The following is a 16,501-nucleotide window of genomic DNA, read 5'->3' on the forward strand; positions in this document are numbered from 1 at the left end:
TGCATAGATATTTTATAGATAGAAGAATAATTTTTATTGATTATGGTTTAGTTTAGGCAGGGCATAATGAATTTTAAAAAAACTAACTCACCCTATCTATTCTTAATTCAACGAAAACAAATAAGTATGACTGAAAAAGTGTGCACTATTATTGTCAGATCGCCCATAGCGTACCAAAACTATTATGGTTCGGTTTAGCCAGGGTTTAATTGAATTTTAAAAACTAACCAACACTATTTGCAAATTGTATTATTAGATCAATGAAAACAAAAAAGTATGACTGAAAAAATTTAGTGATGCACTATTTATGTAGAATCTCAACAGCCTACCTCCACCCCTTGCCACTAAAGCGTGGCACTTAGTCCTTTTTTGAAGTTATACTTCTTTAGGCGTGTTTGGAAAATCAGATCAGAGTGTATTTTTGGCGTGTGACATGTAGCACATAATTTATTTTTTCACACAAAAATAAACGCACTCGATTGGATTCGACCCACCGATTGTTCGGCTATCAGCCGAACGCACTACCATTACGCCACAGTATGATACTCCAATCGTGAAGATTATACAGTTTAATATTATAGTTTAGAATTGTCCCGTTGCCTAGGCAGCAAATTTATTATTGTCGGCCATTTGCGATTCCTTACGTAAACAAACTATTAAACGTCATAGTGGCAGTTGTTACTTTAAAAATAAAAACAACGATAAATAATTATATAATTTAGTAATATAAGTTAAAGTGTATAGAAATAAACCAACGGCGTTCCAATAAGCGGTCATTTTTCTTGAGTGTGTAATTTAACAAGATAATTAAGAGCTAGTCGAAGAATCTAGTTTATCACAAGTTTTGTTTTTGTTTTGTTACGCCAAAGAAAACTTCTAACGCGCGTACGTATACACACCGATTTTTTTTAAAAGAGATTTGTTCAAACGTGTTTTTCTTACAATGTTTAATTATAAATTGTATTTTTCTTCGTCTAATACGTCAATGACATTGAGCTACTTTACGAGCTGCTTTTTGGCGAATTTACAATCTGCCTGTAAAGTCGCCCAGTGTCATCATCGAACAAGCAAACAAGCAGATTGTAAACAATTTACCGAGAAAAGTTGAAAGCCGGTCAACTTTACACGCTACACGCCGGCGTGTGGGCATACTGCGTCTGCGCAGTAGAGCGTAGTAGCGACCTCCCGGTAAAAACAAACTACGTTCTGTCAAAATAGTCGCTAGCTTGTTGGCTTCTCAGCGAATGGAAAGTTTTGTGTGTCATCATCACAATCGCAGTAGCTGAATCGCCCGCTTTTAAATTCGCCAAAAAGCAGATCGTAAAGTAACTCAATTTAATTGACGCATAAGGACATTAAGATTGTATGTTAAATCTAATGAGAAGCTTATAAAATAGTGCTTATATAAAAAAATACCGAATTATTCATTAAAACATCTATATATATCTCAGATTCAGGCTTATGGTACTTAGTGCCTATTTTATTTCGTGTATTAATTTTATTAAAAGATACTTATTTAATGTATAGTATAACCAAAAGTTATTTCCGCTTTTCTTCAGAACAGTTATGTAATATATACATATATATATTTAAGTTGATAGATCTGAAAATATATATCCATTGGAAGGGAAAACACAAGAAAATTCAGTAGTCATTCGCTCGCTGCGACGGGCGGACGCTCCTGCCGTTGTATATACGTCAGCTCTCAGTTTACATTATATACAGCTGTGTTTACGTCAACAAAAACACGTGGTTGTTTGTTGATTGTTTACAAACAAAAAATAATGTTGCATTGTCCAAACAGTGTGTGATAACCTTAACTATACAAAGTGGGTGGATAGTTGAAAATTGCAAGCAATATTGCTTGTACTGTGTTCAGATTTGATTATTATATAATATAATATTATCTTACCGTATATATTAATCTACGTTTTTGAGATTATTTTTTGATTTAAAACTATATTACTCAGTGGCAGTACCACCTGTCAACATTCACATACTTCTTCTCCCCGTCTCCATCTCTGGCATTCGTTTATGTTTATGATCTATCTTTCTGTCTTTGTTCTGGTGTTTCAAATTTAGTCTGACAGAGTCTTAGTAGAATCTCCTGACTTTGTCAAGAACACCATCAGTGCCACCTGTCAACATTCACATACGTCTTCTCCCCGTCTCCATATCTCGCATACGTTTACGTTTATGTTCTGTATTACTGTCTTTGTTCTGGTATTTCAGACTTAGTCTGGCAGAGTCTTAGTAGAGTCTCCTGACTTTGTCAAGCACGCCATCGCTGAACTCGTTCATCTGTCAAATGGCGACGCTTGGCCGATGGTTCTTCCTTATCTATAACGTTTGAATTTGTTGGTTGATTGTATATGTTGCCTAAGGATACAGTAGGTAACAGCACTCCATCTCTATCATAATAACCTATTTAAACGCCACTTTGTTGATTTATTAACACTTTCACATTAATTTATTTACTCCCGAAATCGAGTATATTCAAAAATTAAATCGGTTATCATTAAATAACCCAAAAAATTCTAAATGATACGTATTTTTCTCACAAATATTATCATCATTATTATCAGCCAAAGGTCGATACACTGCTGAATGAAAGCCTCCCCTAGCTCTCTCCACTATTCTTGGTCCCCAGTTCTTAGTTGCCACGTACATCCACATAACTTGAGTTCATCTATCCAGCGGGTTTTAGGACGTCCATTGGGGCGTTTAGTGGTCCTTGGGTACCACTGTATGACGGCATTTAGGTATCCAGGGGTTGTCCCATTGCTTAGCGACCTCTACCCCATCGCTTCCTCTTGTCTGCTTCCTTATCCATCGGGTTTTTAGTGATCTTTACTCGTTATGCCCAACATGTACATTGCCATACTACGTTGCGCTACTCGTATTTTTACAACGTTTTTCTTGGCTCGTATTCTTATTTGTCCGGTACAAATCTTGCAATCGATTTTTAACTAACTTCCCGACTAGCTAGACATTTGAAACTTTTAGAATATGTCAGAACACGATGCCAATGCATTTTTTTAATACTTTTAGCCATCTTTAAGTAGAATTGAATTCATTTTCGTTAATTCTGTTTTGTATAAAAAGTTATTTAGACACCATTATTGGTTGCTAGGGGTCTGGGGTCCTAGCAGCTAAATTATTAATATATTATACGTGCGTTACTATGGAAATCAATATGACATGTCAAGTACAATTTTTTTTGATCGTTTAAGCTAGTCAAGTCAAGTTTATAATATGGTTTAACAGAAAATTTAAAAACGTTGTATATAAAAAGTTTTTTTTATCTTGTAATTATTTTGAATTTCTCTTACATTGAGAGACCATGTTTTACACGCATACGTGAGTGTTGTTGGCGCACATCGGGTGAACATTTTACCCTTAAGACAGAATGAGAGGTCACTTTTGCCAATAGTAATATAAATTATAGTAGCCAATAGTAGTGGCAAAAGTGGCTGATAGTAGCTTGACAGGTATTAAAGAAGGCCAATAGTTAAAGTTTGTCGTCATTAGTATGTCACCTCGTAGCATAGTGGATAATGCGCGGATTGGGGCGTAAACCCAGGAGAGGCAGGTTTGATTCCTGCCGGGTGTCTTACTTTTTTCAAAAAAGATTTTTTCTATTGGTTATAATATATTATTTTCTCAGAAGTGTTTTTCAAAATTATTAAACCATACATAATTTTAGATGTTTTATTGATTGAAGTTGTTGACACAATATGTTGTTTTAATTTAATTTTTCATTCGTAGCACGTCTAGCAGTGGCGAAGGGTGGAGGTAGGCTACGATCCGACATAAACAATGCACATTAAAGTTTGTGAGTTAAACAAATTTGTTTTCATTGAACTAAGACTACAATAAAAATGTAGATAGTGTTTGTTAGTTTTAGTAAATTCAATCAAACGCTGCTCAATCCAAGCTATAGTCAAAAATATGTATTAATCATTACAGCAAAAACGCCACAACTATCGTGTCCTGATTAGAGGGCCGTTAGATATCATTAGCATGTTATTTAAATGTGGCAATTAAAAAGTTTAAATATAAAAAAATATGTATGGTAGTTCGGGATTTTAACTATTGTTAATCTGACTGTTTATAGTGGATATAAATTTTTAAATTACTTATAGTAAATGCCAGGAAATATTTATTGACATCCCACAACCAAAATCCTGTAATAAAACATACAGTATCACTATGTGCCATCTGCTCATATTGGACTAGTACACAACACTCGTGAGCTCCTGCGGCTGAATCAAATTCATACGTTACTTTCTTTAGTGTGCGTATCATAGAGGTATTAAATAAAAAGAGGGGCAAGCAATCGGCTTTCTCATACAACTGATTGAAGCAGGCCAACAATAGCCGAAAACTTACGAGGAATAGCGACGCGATAAAAAAAATTCAGGGCATCAAAGAGGATTTACTTTGGTCATTATAACGTACGCATATAATATAATGTTAACATGAAAATTGTGCCACAAATTGATTACCAGCCCGCCTCACCATACTAGCCTGCCTCACCATACTTACATTTATAACCTGCCGCCCCTAGGTGCGCATAGATCCAGAGTATGGACCCAATGGGCTAAGTGAATGGCTAATTATTATATTGTTTTTCAAATTGTGTGTGTCAGGGTATGGACCTAATAGGTTGAGCAAGTGGCTGACATCCATTTCTCGTAAAAAACAAAATCTGTCAATACAAACCTCCACTCTGTGGAGACCCATATGATCCTATTTGGATCGGACATGGTCGAAAGAAGAATTAAAAAGTAATTAAATGCTCCGCAATGAATGGGTTCTATATTTTTTTATCGATTACGGTTTGGGTAGGCAGGGCTAAATGTATTTTAAAAAACTAACCAGCACCATAATATGCAAATTGTATTCTTAATTTCATGAAAACAAACAAGTTAGTGTACCATCAGCTATTATAACAAAGTATGTATTCTTAATTAAACAAAAACATATACTTAAGATGTGTGACTGAAAAAGTGTGCACAATTTTTTCGGATTGCCCAAAGCATACCAAACCATAAGCGATAATAAATATTCTTGTATCCATAAAATATCTGACATTATGTATGGTTTAATGAAATAATTTTAGATATTATAGATAGACGAATATTTTTTGACTATTATCTACTATGGTTTGGTTTAGGCAGGGTTTAATTGAATTAAAAAAATATATAAACACTATCCACACATTATAGTCGTAGTTAAATGAAAATAATTACAAGATAAAGAGAACTTTTGGTACTGTTCAGTTATCAGGAATACAGCGGAAAACACATTTTGAAAATAGCCGATAAACTGGATTATTTGTTACGTTAACCTAACCAAGCCTAACCTTACCTAACATAACCCAATCTAACCTAACCTAAACTAACGCAAACTAACAAATAATACAGTATATCGGGTATTTTCAAAATGTGTTTTCCGCTGTATTCCTGATAACCGAACAGTACCGAACTTTTTATATACAAGGTTTTTAAATTTTCTGTTGAACCATATAAACTTGACTTGGCTAGCTTGAACCATCAAAAAAATTTGTACTTGACATGTCATATTATTGATTTCTATAGTAACGCACGTATATATTAATAATTTAGTTGCTAGGACCCCAGACCCCTAGCAACCAATAATGTTGTCGAAATAACTTTTCATACAAAACAGAATTAACTGAAAATGAATTCAATTCTACTTAAAGATGGCTAAAAGTATTAAAAAAATGCATCGGCATCGTGTTCTGATATATACTAAAAGTTTCAAATGTGTAGTCGGGAACTTAGTTAAAAATCGATTGCAAGATTTGTACCGGACAAAGAACCACCGGATAAATAAGAATACGAGCTAAGAAAAACGTTGTAAAAAAATACGTTTGACTGACAAAGTTTTGTGTACACTATTTATGTCAGATCTAAATAGCCCACCTCCACCCTTCGCTACTGTAATAACGGTTGTTAATATTTTTGACACCCATAGCATACCTAAACTTGGTTTAGTTTAGGCAGGGAATAATCGAATTTTAAAAACTAACCAGGACCATCTGCAATTTGTATTCTTAGTTCAATGAGAACAAATACGTATGATTGATAAAGTTTAGTGTGCATTATTTATGTGTGAATCTTAACAGCCTACCTCTACCCCTCGCCACTGGAAATGGGTTTGTACCTTTATTATTTAACTTACTAAGTTAAATAGTTGGAATTAATAATTATCTATTTTTTATCGTGGGGAATTCAAAATCAGTCAGTGCGTCGGATTACAGGTTCATTCAATTCCACCATAATTTTAGTTTTACCGACTCTGAAGCATCTAAAACAATTGGACTGGGAGTGTCCTGGGAGAAGATGCCCAAGACTTAGGTTGCTACGCTCAAAATGAGCTCTGACTGAGTTTAATGAGTTTATATTATCGCAAAGTGAGGCATACGTTAAAGTTCCCACCACCACCCGTCATATATGCACGGCCGATTTCTAAGACGCTTTAAACGTGTCTGAAAGAAGTGATTTTAAGTGCTCATTCCGTCCCGAGACGGAGCCGCACGGGACTGATGCTGCAACCATGCACCGTAGTGCTTAATACTTTGGACGCGGAAGACGCACACGGCGCGTAATGACCAGGCGGCCGATCGATGTAATTAACGTGCATTTCAAAGGGGGCAATTAAAATCTCATTATATAGTCAGCAGCGAATGCGTCAAAGAAGAAAGTTAAGAAAGAAATTTTTTGTCAAAAGCAATACATTGAGTATTGTTTTAAAAATGAATAATCTCGTATAACAAAACAACAAATTTTAAATCAGAAAGCGAGCTGCCATTTTGTTTTTAGGGTTACCAATAGAAGAATAATACTAATTGTATCTAGACTTCAAATTCTTTGACGAAAACCAATTATAATATCGTCACTGTTCTGGCAGAAAACACTAATTCGAAAAAGTGACATATTGAGTTAGTTATACTAAAATGTTCCTTATTTCAAACTTTACCGTCTGGAAACCTTCTTAATAAATAAACAATCTATATTTTAAAGTCATCCTTTTTACGATTACTTAATAAACTCACATGATAGACCATTTCAAACATTATAACAACTTCAAAGTCAAATTACTCAAAACTAGTATTCTCCAGTTAGTGTGTTCTGCCAGAACAGAGACGATATGTTCTATATTATATAAGTAACAGTGATTAAAACAAGAATATTATATTAATCTTTGTTTCTAGTTTGTGGTTGATTTTCCATTACCCCCTGGTTCCTCACATAGATTGTTTTAATACTAAGTAAAAGGTTATGTCATATTCCCTTCACTCCACGAGAGATGGATAAATAATTCAGTTGACAGTTAGTCAGGTTTAATTATCCTTGGGGAAGGCCTATTGCGGAGTGACATGATGAATTGTGACATCGCTAATTTTATTCTTCACCGTAACTATGAGGAAACACAACGATATTCCAGGAAGACTTCTCCGTATTAACTGCATGTTACAGTGACGTCCCGTAGGGGTAGGCAGATTGAGCGTCGCTTGGGGGCGGCAGTTACTCGAAGGGCGGCAAATCGAGGAAAATCATTTGGAATGTATAGATATAAGCTACCTAAGCTTAGTATGTAATAACGAAAATATCTTTAAATTAAAAATTGAACTCACTGGTTTTGTCGGGTTCGCGATATCTAGTTTACTTTCGTTGTCCTTCGACGTCCTTGGTGACCAGAAACGACACGTGCAGATTTGCGGATAATTAGTTTGATATTTTGTTAGTAATGTAACCATACAACACATTTCTAAGATATTGGACTCATTAAAGGATGATAAAAATAATGTATAAACAAATGAGGCGGCATTTTATCTAGGGACGTCACTGGCATGTTATTTCGCATTGTAGATTATTAATTAATTGTGACTAAAAATTCAAGTCAACATAAACATAATTACAAGATAAAAAGAACTTTTTATATACAACGTTTTTAAATTTTCTGTTGAATTATTATGCTCAATATGCTTAAACTTGTACTTGATATGAAGTAAATAAAAAACAAACAAACAAACAAATATAGAATACTGAAATGTCATTTTGATTTCAATAGTAACGCACGTATATATTAATAATTTAGTTGCTAGGACCACCACCTTAGCAACCAATAATAGTCTTTTACTTTTTACGGATTTTTCTGAAATAACTTTCCATACAATACAGAATTAACTGAAAATTAATTCAATTCTGCTTAAAGATGGCTAAAAGTATTAAAATAATGCACTGGCACCGTGTTCTGATATATTCTAAAAGTTTAAAATATCTAGATAGTCGGGAAGTTAGTTAAAAATCGATTGCAAGATTTGTACTGGACAAATAAGAATACGAACTAATAAAAATGTTGTAAAATAGGTACATAACTGAGTAATCAATGCAACCCCACTAAACCATACACGCCCCGCACCAGATCAGGTCTTAATCGGGCGTATCTCGGAATCTTACATTTAAATGTAAAGCATCAGTTTTTTTATGACTAGGAATGTCGTCTCAGGAGTAGTTATCTAAGACTAAGGTCACCATGCACTCAACTGTGATTTGACTGGAAAAAATATTAAATATTAAAAGCTGTTACATAACTGCTGAACAATATAAGTAAAGAGATCTTCGCTTGACAGTATGATAGACAGAGGATGTGGTTTGTATCCTGTAGTTCTCCGCCACATGGACATGTTGGTTGATTGACAAGTCCAAGCTCAAAGAGCTTGGCAACTAATCCACCATGGCCGTAAAAAAGTCGGTAGATATAGGTATCTACCTGGTTACAAACGCAATCATTTATACTAAAAACATTCTAGATATGCCATAAAATGATGTAGACGTACCCTCTTATTACAAATCTTTATACTATTTTGAACAATAGACTGAAACTATAAATAATGACTTAATTATTTAAGAAGTGTGCTTTTGTTAAAAAGTGGACATAAATAACATAAAGAATAGACACTTGAAAACAGTGACAAATTGAATAATTGACATTTAAGTGAAAGTGTATAAACAGCCGCCACCTTGGATCCCAAGGGCAGAAGCAGCCCTGGGTTTGAACCCAGGGCCTACCAAAGACCCAACAGTTTCCCTCAACGAACCCAGACCGTCAGAGTTCAGCCATATTCCACCAACACGCCAAAGAGGCAAACACCTCTGCTGAGTACACCAAAGTATACAGATTTTGGTCACAACGTTTCAAATAATACTGCCAATGGAGTTTGTAGTAAAAATTTAAGTGTTTATACTCAAAATAATGAATTATTGAATTTAAATAAAAAATTTAGTGATACACGAGATTATAATTCTTACAGAAGTGATTCTTTAAAGCAACATTTTATTGATTCTAATAAAAGACATGGACGTATTAATGAATTTGAAGATGGTGGAAATTTTGGTGAAGGAAATAATTTTCAAGACGACAGTACAACAGATGTTTGTAGTGAATTAAATTGTAGGTGCAAAAATAATAAAGTAATATTAAAAAAACAAGTGAATGATCCTTTTTTAAACAGAATTAAAATTAACAGTGTAATAAAAACTGTAAGAAACACGCCATTGTTAAGGACACCTGATAGTAATAAAGGTAATGATTTGTTGAAGGGGCCAACTTGTAAACGGAGGTTTAATGAGTTTGAAAATCGTAGAGATGAGGATTTAGACGATAGAACTGAAGTCAGTCGATATCCGGTTCAGGAAATTACAACTGACATCGAAAGGGGAAATGGGAAAAAACCTAGACAAGACGTTTCGCAGTGTTGCCACTGTGATAAATTAAAACATGAAGAGATAAAAAAATGTGCCTGCCAAAATAGTTGTAATTTAAACAAGGTTTTGAATCAAAATTGTGCATGTAGACATGAAAATAGTCAGACAAAACCGTATGTCATGAACAAAATCGTACAAATACCGCACTATGGCGCTCAAAGACAGTTTATGACGAGTTCTGGTATTGTTTTGAAACCAAGTGGAGTTGGTTCAAGTGTTTTGGGTCATTCTGGATTAGTACAGAATCATTTGTATCAACCTGTCTATACACCGTTGCAGTTACAACAAAATGCAATATTTTCAAAACGACATAATTCCATAAGTCGTGTTTTTGAAAATAATTTAGATTCGTGTATAGTGCATAGAAATAATTTAAATTGTACACGAAGTATTGAAAATAGTGAAGAAATAAATGAAGGAGAATTGCAAGAAATTAATGAAGAGACTGATGGTTTTATAGAAGAAAAAGAAGAACTTGAAGCAACTGCTGTAGAAGAAGAAACATTAAACTGTGAAAGTGATTCTATTAACTTAGAAAAAGCACGCAGTTGTAGACAGGCACAATTCAATAACAATCAAGTTATTAAACGTAGCTTAGGTGAAGTGGAAAAAACTACAGAAGACAAAAACAAAAATGAAAAAATAATCAAACACCATATTTGTTGTAATTCAAAATCAAGTGGACAGCAAATTTGTTCTGGGAAATGTGTTAGTTCTGGCTGCAGCAAGGCGATGGCACGCAATAAAGACGATGGAATATGCAGCTGCGGTAATGTGGCTGGAAGAATGGACAAGTTTAGTCCGGTGGTGATGTCTGGTCCCGTTTGGCAGGGTGCAGGTCCTCCTGTTTGGAATTTTGTCCCAGCATCAGCTATTGGAGATAAGGTAAGAATAACATTTTTACTAAGCACTTGTTTTTTGTTCTTTTCACAAAGTATGACATAATATAGTATTAAATTCTGGTTTGAATTTGCGCTACAAGGGGTAATTTTAAAATTAATATTAGGGGTCCAAAAATGTTCATATACATCAAAGTGTTTTTCATAATGTTGTATCAGCGAAGGGTTAATATCCACCATAAAATCTTATTCTTCTTTTTTCGACCATGTCCGATCCTAAAAGATCATAATATGGGCCTCCACATAGTACAGGTCTGTATTAACTGATTTTGTTTTTACGAGAAATGGATATCAGCCACTTTCTTAACCTATTAGTTAGACTCATACACAAATTGAAAAATAATATATTGTGTCTGGCTCTGGGTCTGCCCAGGATTCGAACCTGGGACCCACGACATTATAGGCTTAAAGCCACGCGGCCATTGTGCAAGTGCAAATTTAAACTTTGTTTTTATTAAACTAAGACTACAGTAGTTTACAGATGGTGATGGTTAGTTTTTAAAAATCAAATAAAACCTGTCTAACCAAACCATAATAGTTTTGGTATACTTTGGGCGATACAACAAAATAGTGCGCACTTTTTCATTCATACTTATTTGTCTTTGTAGGATTAAGAATACATATTACACAAATGTCATATTATATTGTTGGTTAATTTTTTTTAAATTCATTTAGCCCTATCTAAACCAAACTATAATAGATAAAAAATATTATTCTATCTACAAAAAATCCAAAGTTATGTATGATTTAATTGCATAATTTTAGATATTTTATAGATAGACAAGTATTTTTTGTCTATTATCTATTATGGCTTGGTTTTCGCAGGGTTTAATTGAATTTTAAAAACTAACCATCACCATTCTGTAAATTATAGTCTTATTTCAAAAAAAACAAATACGTATGACTGACAAAGTTTAGTGTGCACTATTTGTGGCGGATCTTAACAGCCTACCTCCACATAATATGTAAAGTACATAATTTGGAACACTCAGAATCATACCTATTAGAAAATACCGTAGAAAATTACATGAATTCACATCCATTGCAGTCTAGGCGGTGAGTGAGAGATCATGCCGAAATTTCCTAATGACAATGCATTTGAGGTTTTGTAGGTAGGTTGACGTCGAAAATGGCCGTGGGGCAATGGCGAAGGGTGGAGGTAAGCTGTGAAAATCCGCCGTAAATAGTACACACTACACCTTGTCAGTCATACGTATTTGTTTTCATTAAAATAATACTATAATAATTTACAGATGATGTTGGTTTCTTTTTAAAATTCAATTAAACCCTGCGAAAACGTAGCCATAATAGATAATAGTCAAAATAATTACAAGATAAAAAGATCTTTTTATATACAACGTTTTTAAATTCTGTTGAACCATATAAACTTGACTTGACTAGCTTACGCGATCAAAAAAATTTGTACTTGACATGTCATATTGATTTCCATAGTAACGCACGTATATATTAATAATTTAGTTGCTAGGACCCTAGACCCCTAGCAACCAATAATGGTGTCGAAATAACTTGTGAATGAATGACTTGTTAATGAATGAATGAACTCAAATCTTGCCGAATTTTGAATAATAAAATGCCTAATTCTTGTCAAATTTGGGATCACAGAGATTATCAATATAATTTTTTATCGTAAATATTTTACAAAAATTATACTAATAGTTTTATAAATGCGTTTAAAAATTAATAAATGTAAAAAATCTTAACACCACTGCACAGTTATGTACCGAAATATGACTATATTCTAAAACATTAGAGCGAGAGGTTTAAAAGAATACTATTTTATGTAACAAAAATACGTTATGCAGTCATCAAATGTTTAAAATAACTATAAAGGATAATAAGGCTTCAAAATTATATAAATAGATTATCTACAACGTTTAAGAAGTGTCCAGGATCATGGTTTGAAAATACAATAAAAACTCAATTTTGACCTACGACGAGCATGTGGGCCGTTAATGAATTTAAAAAAAACTGACCAACAACATGTATAATAATATGTATTCTTGATCCAACGAAAAACAAATAAGTAAGTATGAATGAAAAAGTATGCAAAATTTTGTCGTATCGCCTAAAGCATACCAAAACTATTATGGGTTGGTTTAGGTAGGGTTTAATTTATTTTTAAAAACTAACCAACACCATCTGTAAATAGTTGTAGCCTTGGTTGTAGCCAGTGTAGTTCTTATAAGACTTTCTACTTGGTCTGTTGCTGGTCATTCTCTCAAACCCTTGAGCCATGTCAAGGCTTTGAAAGAAGATGAACACGACGTAATGCAGCCATTGTAATCTATGACAAATAATATTATTTCAGTGGAGGCGTAAAGGCGTACAAATTGGATTCAGTAGGGGGGTCTATTTATTCAGTGGCGGCTCGGAAAAGGGGTGAAACCGAAATTAAACAAACATTCCTATGAATAATAATTGGCTCGTGGTGTAAATTACCAGTCTCTCTCTGTTTTCGTTGGAATATTTTCATAATCCAGGCAAGTCGATTTATGGTTTTCCAGGAGATGAATGTAACCAGCGTCGCAGGGGTAGATAGTAGATTTTTTAATATTAAACTGGGAGATATTACTATCCTGGTTCACATTTTGATGGTAATTATATTAGCTCTGACCTCACTCATAAAATCCTTTCGAGGCATTGCCCACTTGTACCTACAAAACTAGCTCGCCCCGCACTATATTCGGTCTTAATCGAGCGTATCATGAAGCCCTACGTTTTGATGTCAAGCATCAGCAGTTTTTTACGCCTGGGACTGTCTCAGAAGTAATTATCCAAGACTGAGGTTACCACGCACTCACGTGTGCTCGGAATGAGTTAAGTTAAAAGTGCCCATTGGAGTCAGAATTCAAATTTATTGATTATACATATAAGTAGGTAGAAGAAATTATAAATTTAAGACGTACACATCATGGCACTTAAAAACAAATAAATATATTATGCAGTATTAGAAGAGTAAATACAAAAATTATAAAGTAGATACTTACGTGGAATATACCTATCAACATCCGGAGCAATTTGGTTAAACAGAATTATTGCTCTCCCAATTGGCATCACCATTAGCGAGCTTAGAACGAGCAACTGATGCTACCGATTTCTAAAACAGTTATCAGGGACACACATTTCAATACCACCAATAATGGCAGAGTTCTCATTTACAACGCGTAGAAGCCCAGAGCATCCGTAGTTTGTTCTCCTAAAGTACTGAACTAACTTGCCATTGGAAATGCAAATTGGAGGAGCACTAACTGTGTTCAATCAAATCTCTTCGGATATTATTATTTTCATTACACATATTATTTAAAATAAATAAATTCAATTTTATTTGTATTGATTCCCCTTCCGCAGACATTTTGGGACATTCACAGAGGGTGTGTCGTGTATCCTGTATGAAATCGTAACCGTAAACTTGTACGTATGCAGTTCGCCGTATCATACTTTACCGTGAAATGCTGTATCGGAAATATATGGCCGTATATTAAAGACCGTCCAACGTCTGTGGGACCTATAGTACTGACATACAATTCATGTCTAAATAAAACACGGTTTTTGTCGGTTTGCACTGGACAGGAAGCCAGTAGCAAACACATTTTGAAAATAGCCGATATACTGGATTATTAATTATTAGGTTAGGTTAGGTTTTCATTCGTTAATTCATGAATTTTTCCAAAATCAGCTAAGTATGACAATTTAATTAATGTTTAATAAATTGGAGACGGTTCGTCTCTGTTCTGGCAGAACACACTAACTGGAGAATACTAGTTTTGAGTAATTTGACTTTGAAGTTGTTAAAATGTTCGAAATAATGGTCTATCGTGTGAGTTTATTAATTATTCGTAAAAAGGATGACTTTAAAATAAAGACTATTTATTTATTAAGAAGGTTTCCAGACGGTAAAGTTTGAAATAAGGAACATTTTGGTACTAACTCAATACGTCATTTTTTCGAATTAGTGTCTTCTGCCAGAACAGTGACGGTATATGCGTCACCGTTCAGGCAAAAGTCACCAACCCTAAAAACATAGTTTTGAGATATCGCAATTTGAAAGTTTGAAAATGCAGGAAAAATCAGATTTAAATGTTTTTAAGGTTTTATCTACATTACATTATTTTCTCATGTGTTCTTAATAATTTCTTTAAGGTACTTTTACTTTTTGATGCTAATTAAAACATCTAGAAGGTTTTGAAGGAGGTAAGGTAGCTCAATTATGGTTTGGTGACTTTTGCTTGTTAATAATCTGACCAAAGCGATCTTATTATAACAACATAAGGTAAACTATTCCTGTTTGGTTATTTTTGCGTATGTCAGACAAGTGTTAGAAGTTTTCAAATGACAAATCAGTAAAACTCACCATCCATAGTATAGTGACTTTTGCTTGTATATTTATAACGAAGGATTTATTTTTTTAGAGTCAATAATGTCTATTCACCTATAATGACTTTTGCTTGTTAAGATTTTATCGAAAGTCATTTAGTGGAAAACAAATAATTCGGATTTAAGCAACATTTTACTAACTAATGTACCGTGGTGACTTTTGCATCTTCAAGAACATAATTTTACGCTTCGTGTGACATACTCAACTCAAAACTGCCATTTTCAGGGTTGGTGACTTTTGCCTGAACGGTGACGTATGGTCGTCTCTTTCCGATAAGAAAGCACACGGCGAACTGTGTTACGGTGAAATGGTTTACGTACAACTTACATGTAACCATTTTTCAGTCATAATTTTTTGTTTTCGTTGAATGAAATACACATTTTATAACAGATGATTTCAGTTAGCTTTTAAAACTCATTAAGCCTTGCCTAACCAAACCATAATAGATAAAAAATATTCTTCTATCTAAATTATGTATGATTTAATGGTATAACTTTAGATATTTTATAAATATATAAATATTCGCTAACGGCGAACTGTGCCACGGTGAAATGTTTTACGTACAATTTACATGTGACCGTATGAAATAATATGGTTCGCAACCACATTTATTGTTAGGACATTTTTATCCAATTCGGAATTTATCCAAAGTAAAAATTTTAGTTGACTCCCTCTCGCACGAGAGCGCACAACTCGAGGAGTGCGCGGTTGATAATGCGGCCTCGAACGAGCCTCAAGGGGTTAACTGTTCCAATACAATTCCGCTGTGCACACAAGGGGTTGAAATAGTGCAAACACACCTGTGTCTTTCAATAACAGGGCTCAGTTTCTGTACGCAAGGTAAGTGTACAATGATCAAAGCATATTGTCTGAAGCCGCATTCGTGTATGAATTGCCTATCGTCGTGTCCGAAAATTTGCACGTATGCAGTTGGCCGTATCACAGTTCAATGTGAGCCAGTGGTGAAGGGTGGAGGGAGGCTGTTAAGATTTGCTAAAAATAGTGCACATTAAGCTTTGTCAGCCATACGTATTTGTTTTCATTGAAATAAATAAGACAGCATAGTATGTTGTGGCAGTGGCGAAGGTTGGGGGTAAACTGTTAAGATTCCACATAAATAGTGCACACTAAACTTTGTCAGTCATGCGCATTTGTTTTCATTGAAATAAGACTACAATTAATTCATAGATGTTGTTGGTTAGTTTTTAAAATTCAATTGAACCCTGCTAAAATCAAGCCATAATAAATAATAGTCAAAAATACTATAAAATATATAAAATTATGCAATTCAATCATGCATATTTCATACGTATAATAATATTTTGTAACATCTATTATAGTTTGGTTTAGGCAGGGCTTAATGAATTTAAAAAAATGAACTAACAATATCTGTAATATGTATTATT

General features: G+C 34.0%; 1 protein-coding gene across 1 annotated transcript in view; it reads left to right on the top strand.

Annotated features, from left to right (window-relative positions):
* The first annotated feature begins 1,646 nt into the window (after nucleotides 1-1,646).
* The window catches only part of LOC147077100 (uncharacterized), a 335,612-nt gene continuing 320,757 nt past the window's right edge, over nucleotides 1,647-16,501 (top strand). The window contains exons 1-3 of the mRNA XM_085940721.1: nucleotides 1,647-1,829; nucleotides 6,155-6,184; nucleotides 8,911-10,685. Of these exons, the coding sequence (XP_085796847.1) occupies nucleotides 9,921-10,685 (765 nt within the window). The 5' untranslated portion in view covers nucleotides 1,647-1,829; nucleotides 6,155-6,184; nucleotides 8,911-9,920. The remainder of the gene's footprint in view (nucleotides 1,830-6,154; nucleotides 6,185-8,910; nucleotides 10,686-16,501) is intronic.

The sequence above is a fragment of the Rhyacophila brunnea genome, unplaced genomic scaffold, assembly GCF_057557595.1.
Source record: "Rhyacophila brunnea isolate RB1 unplaced genomic scaffold, BYU_Rbru_1.0 scaffold_13, whole genome shotgun sequence".
Lineage (NCBI taxonomy): Eukaryota > Metazoa > Arthropoda > Insecta > Trichoptera > Rhyacophilidae > Rhyacophila > Rhyacophila brunnea.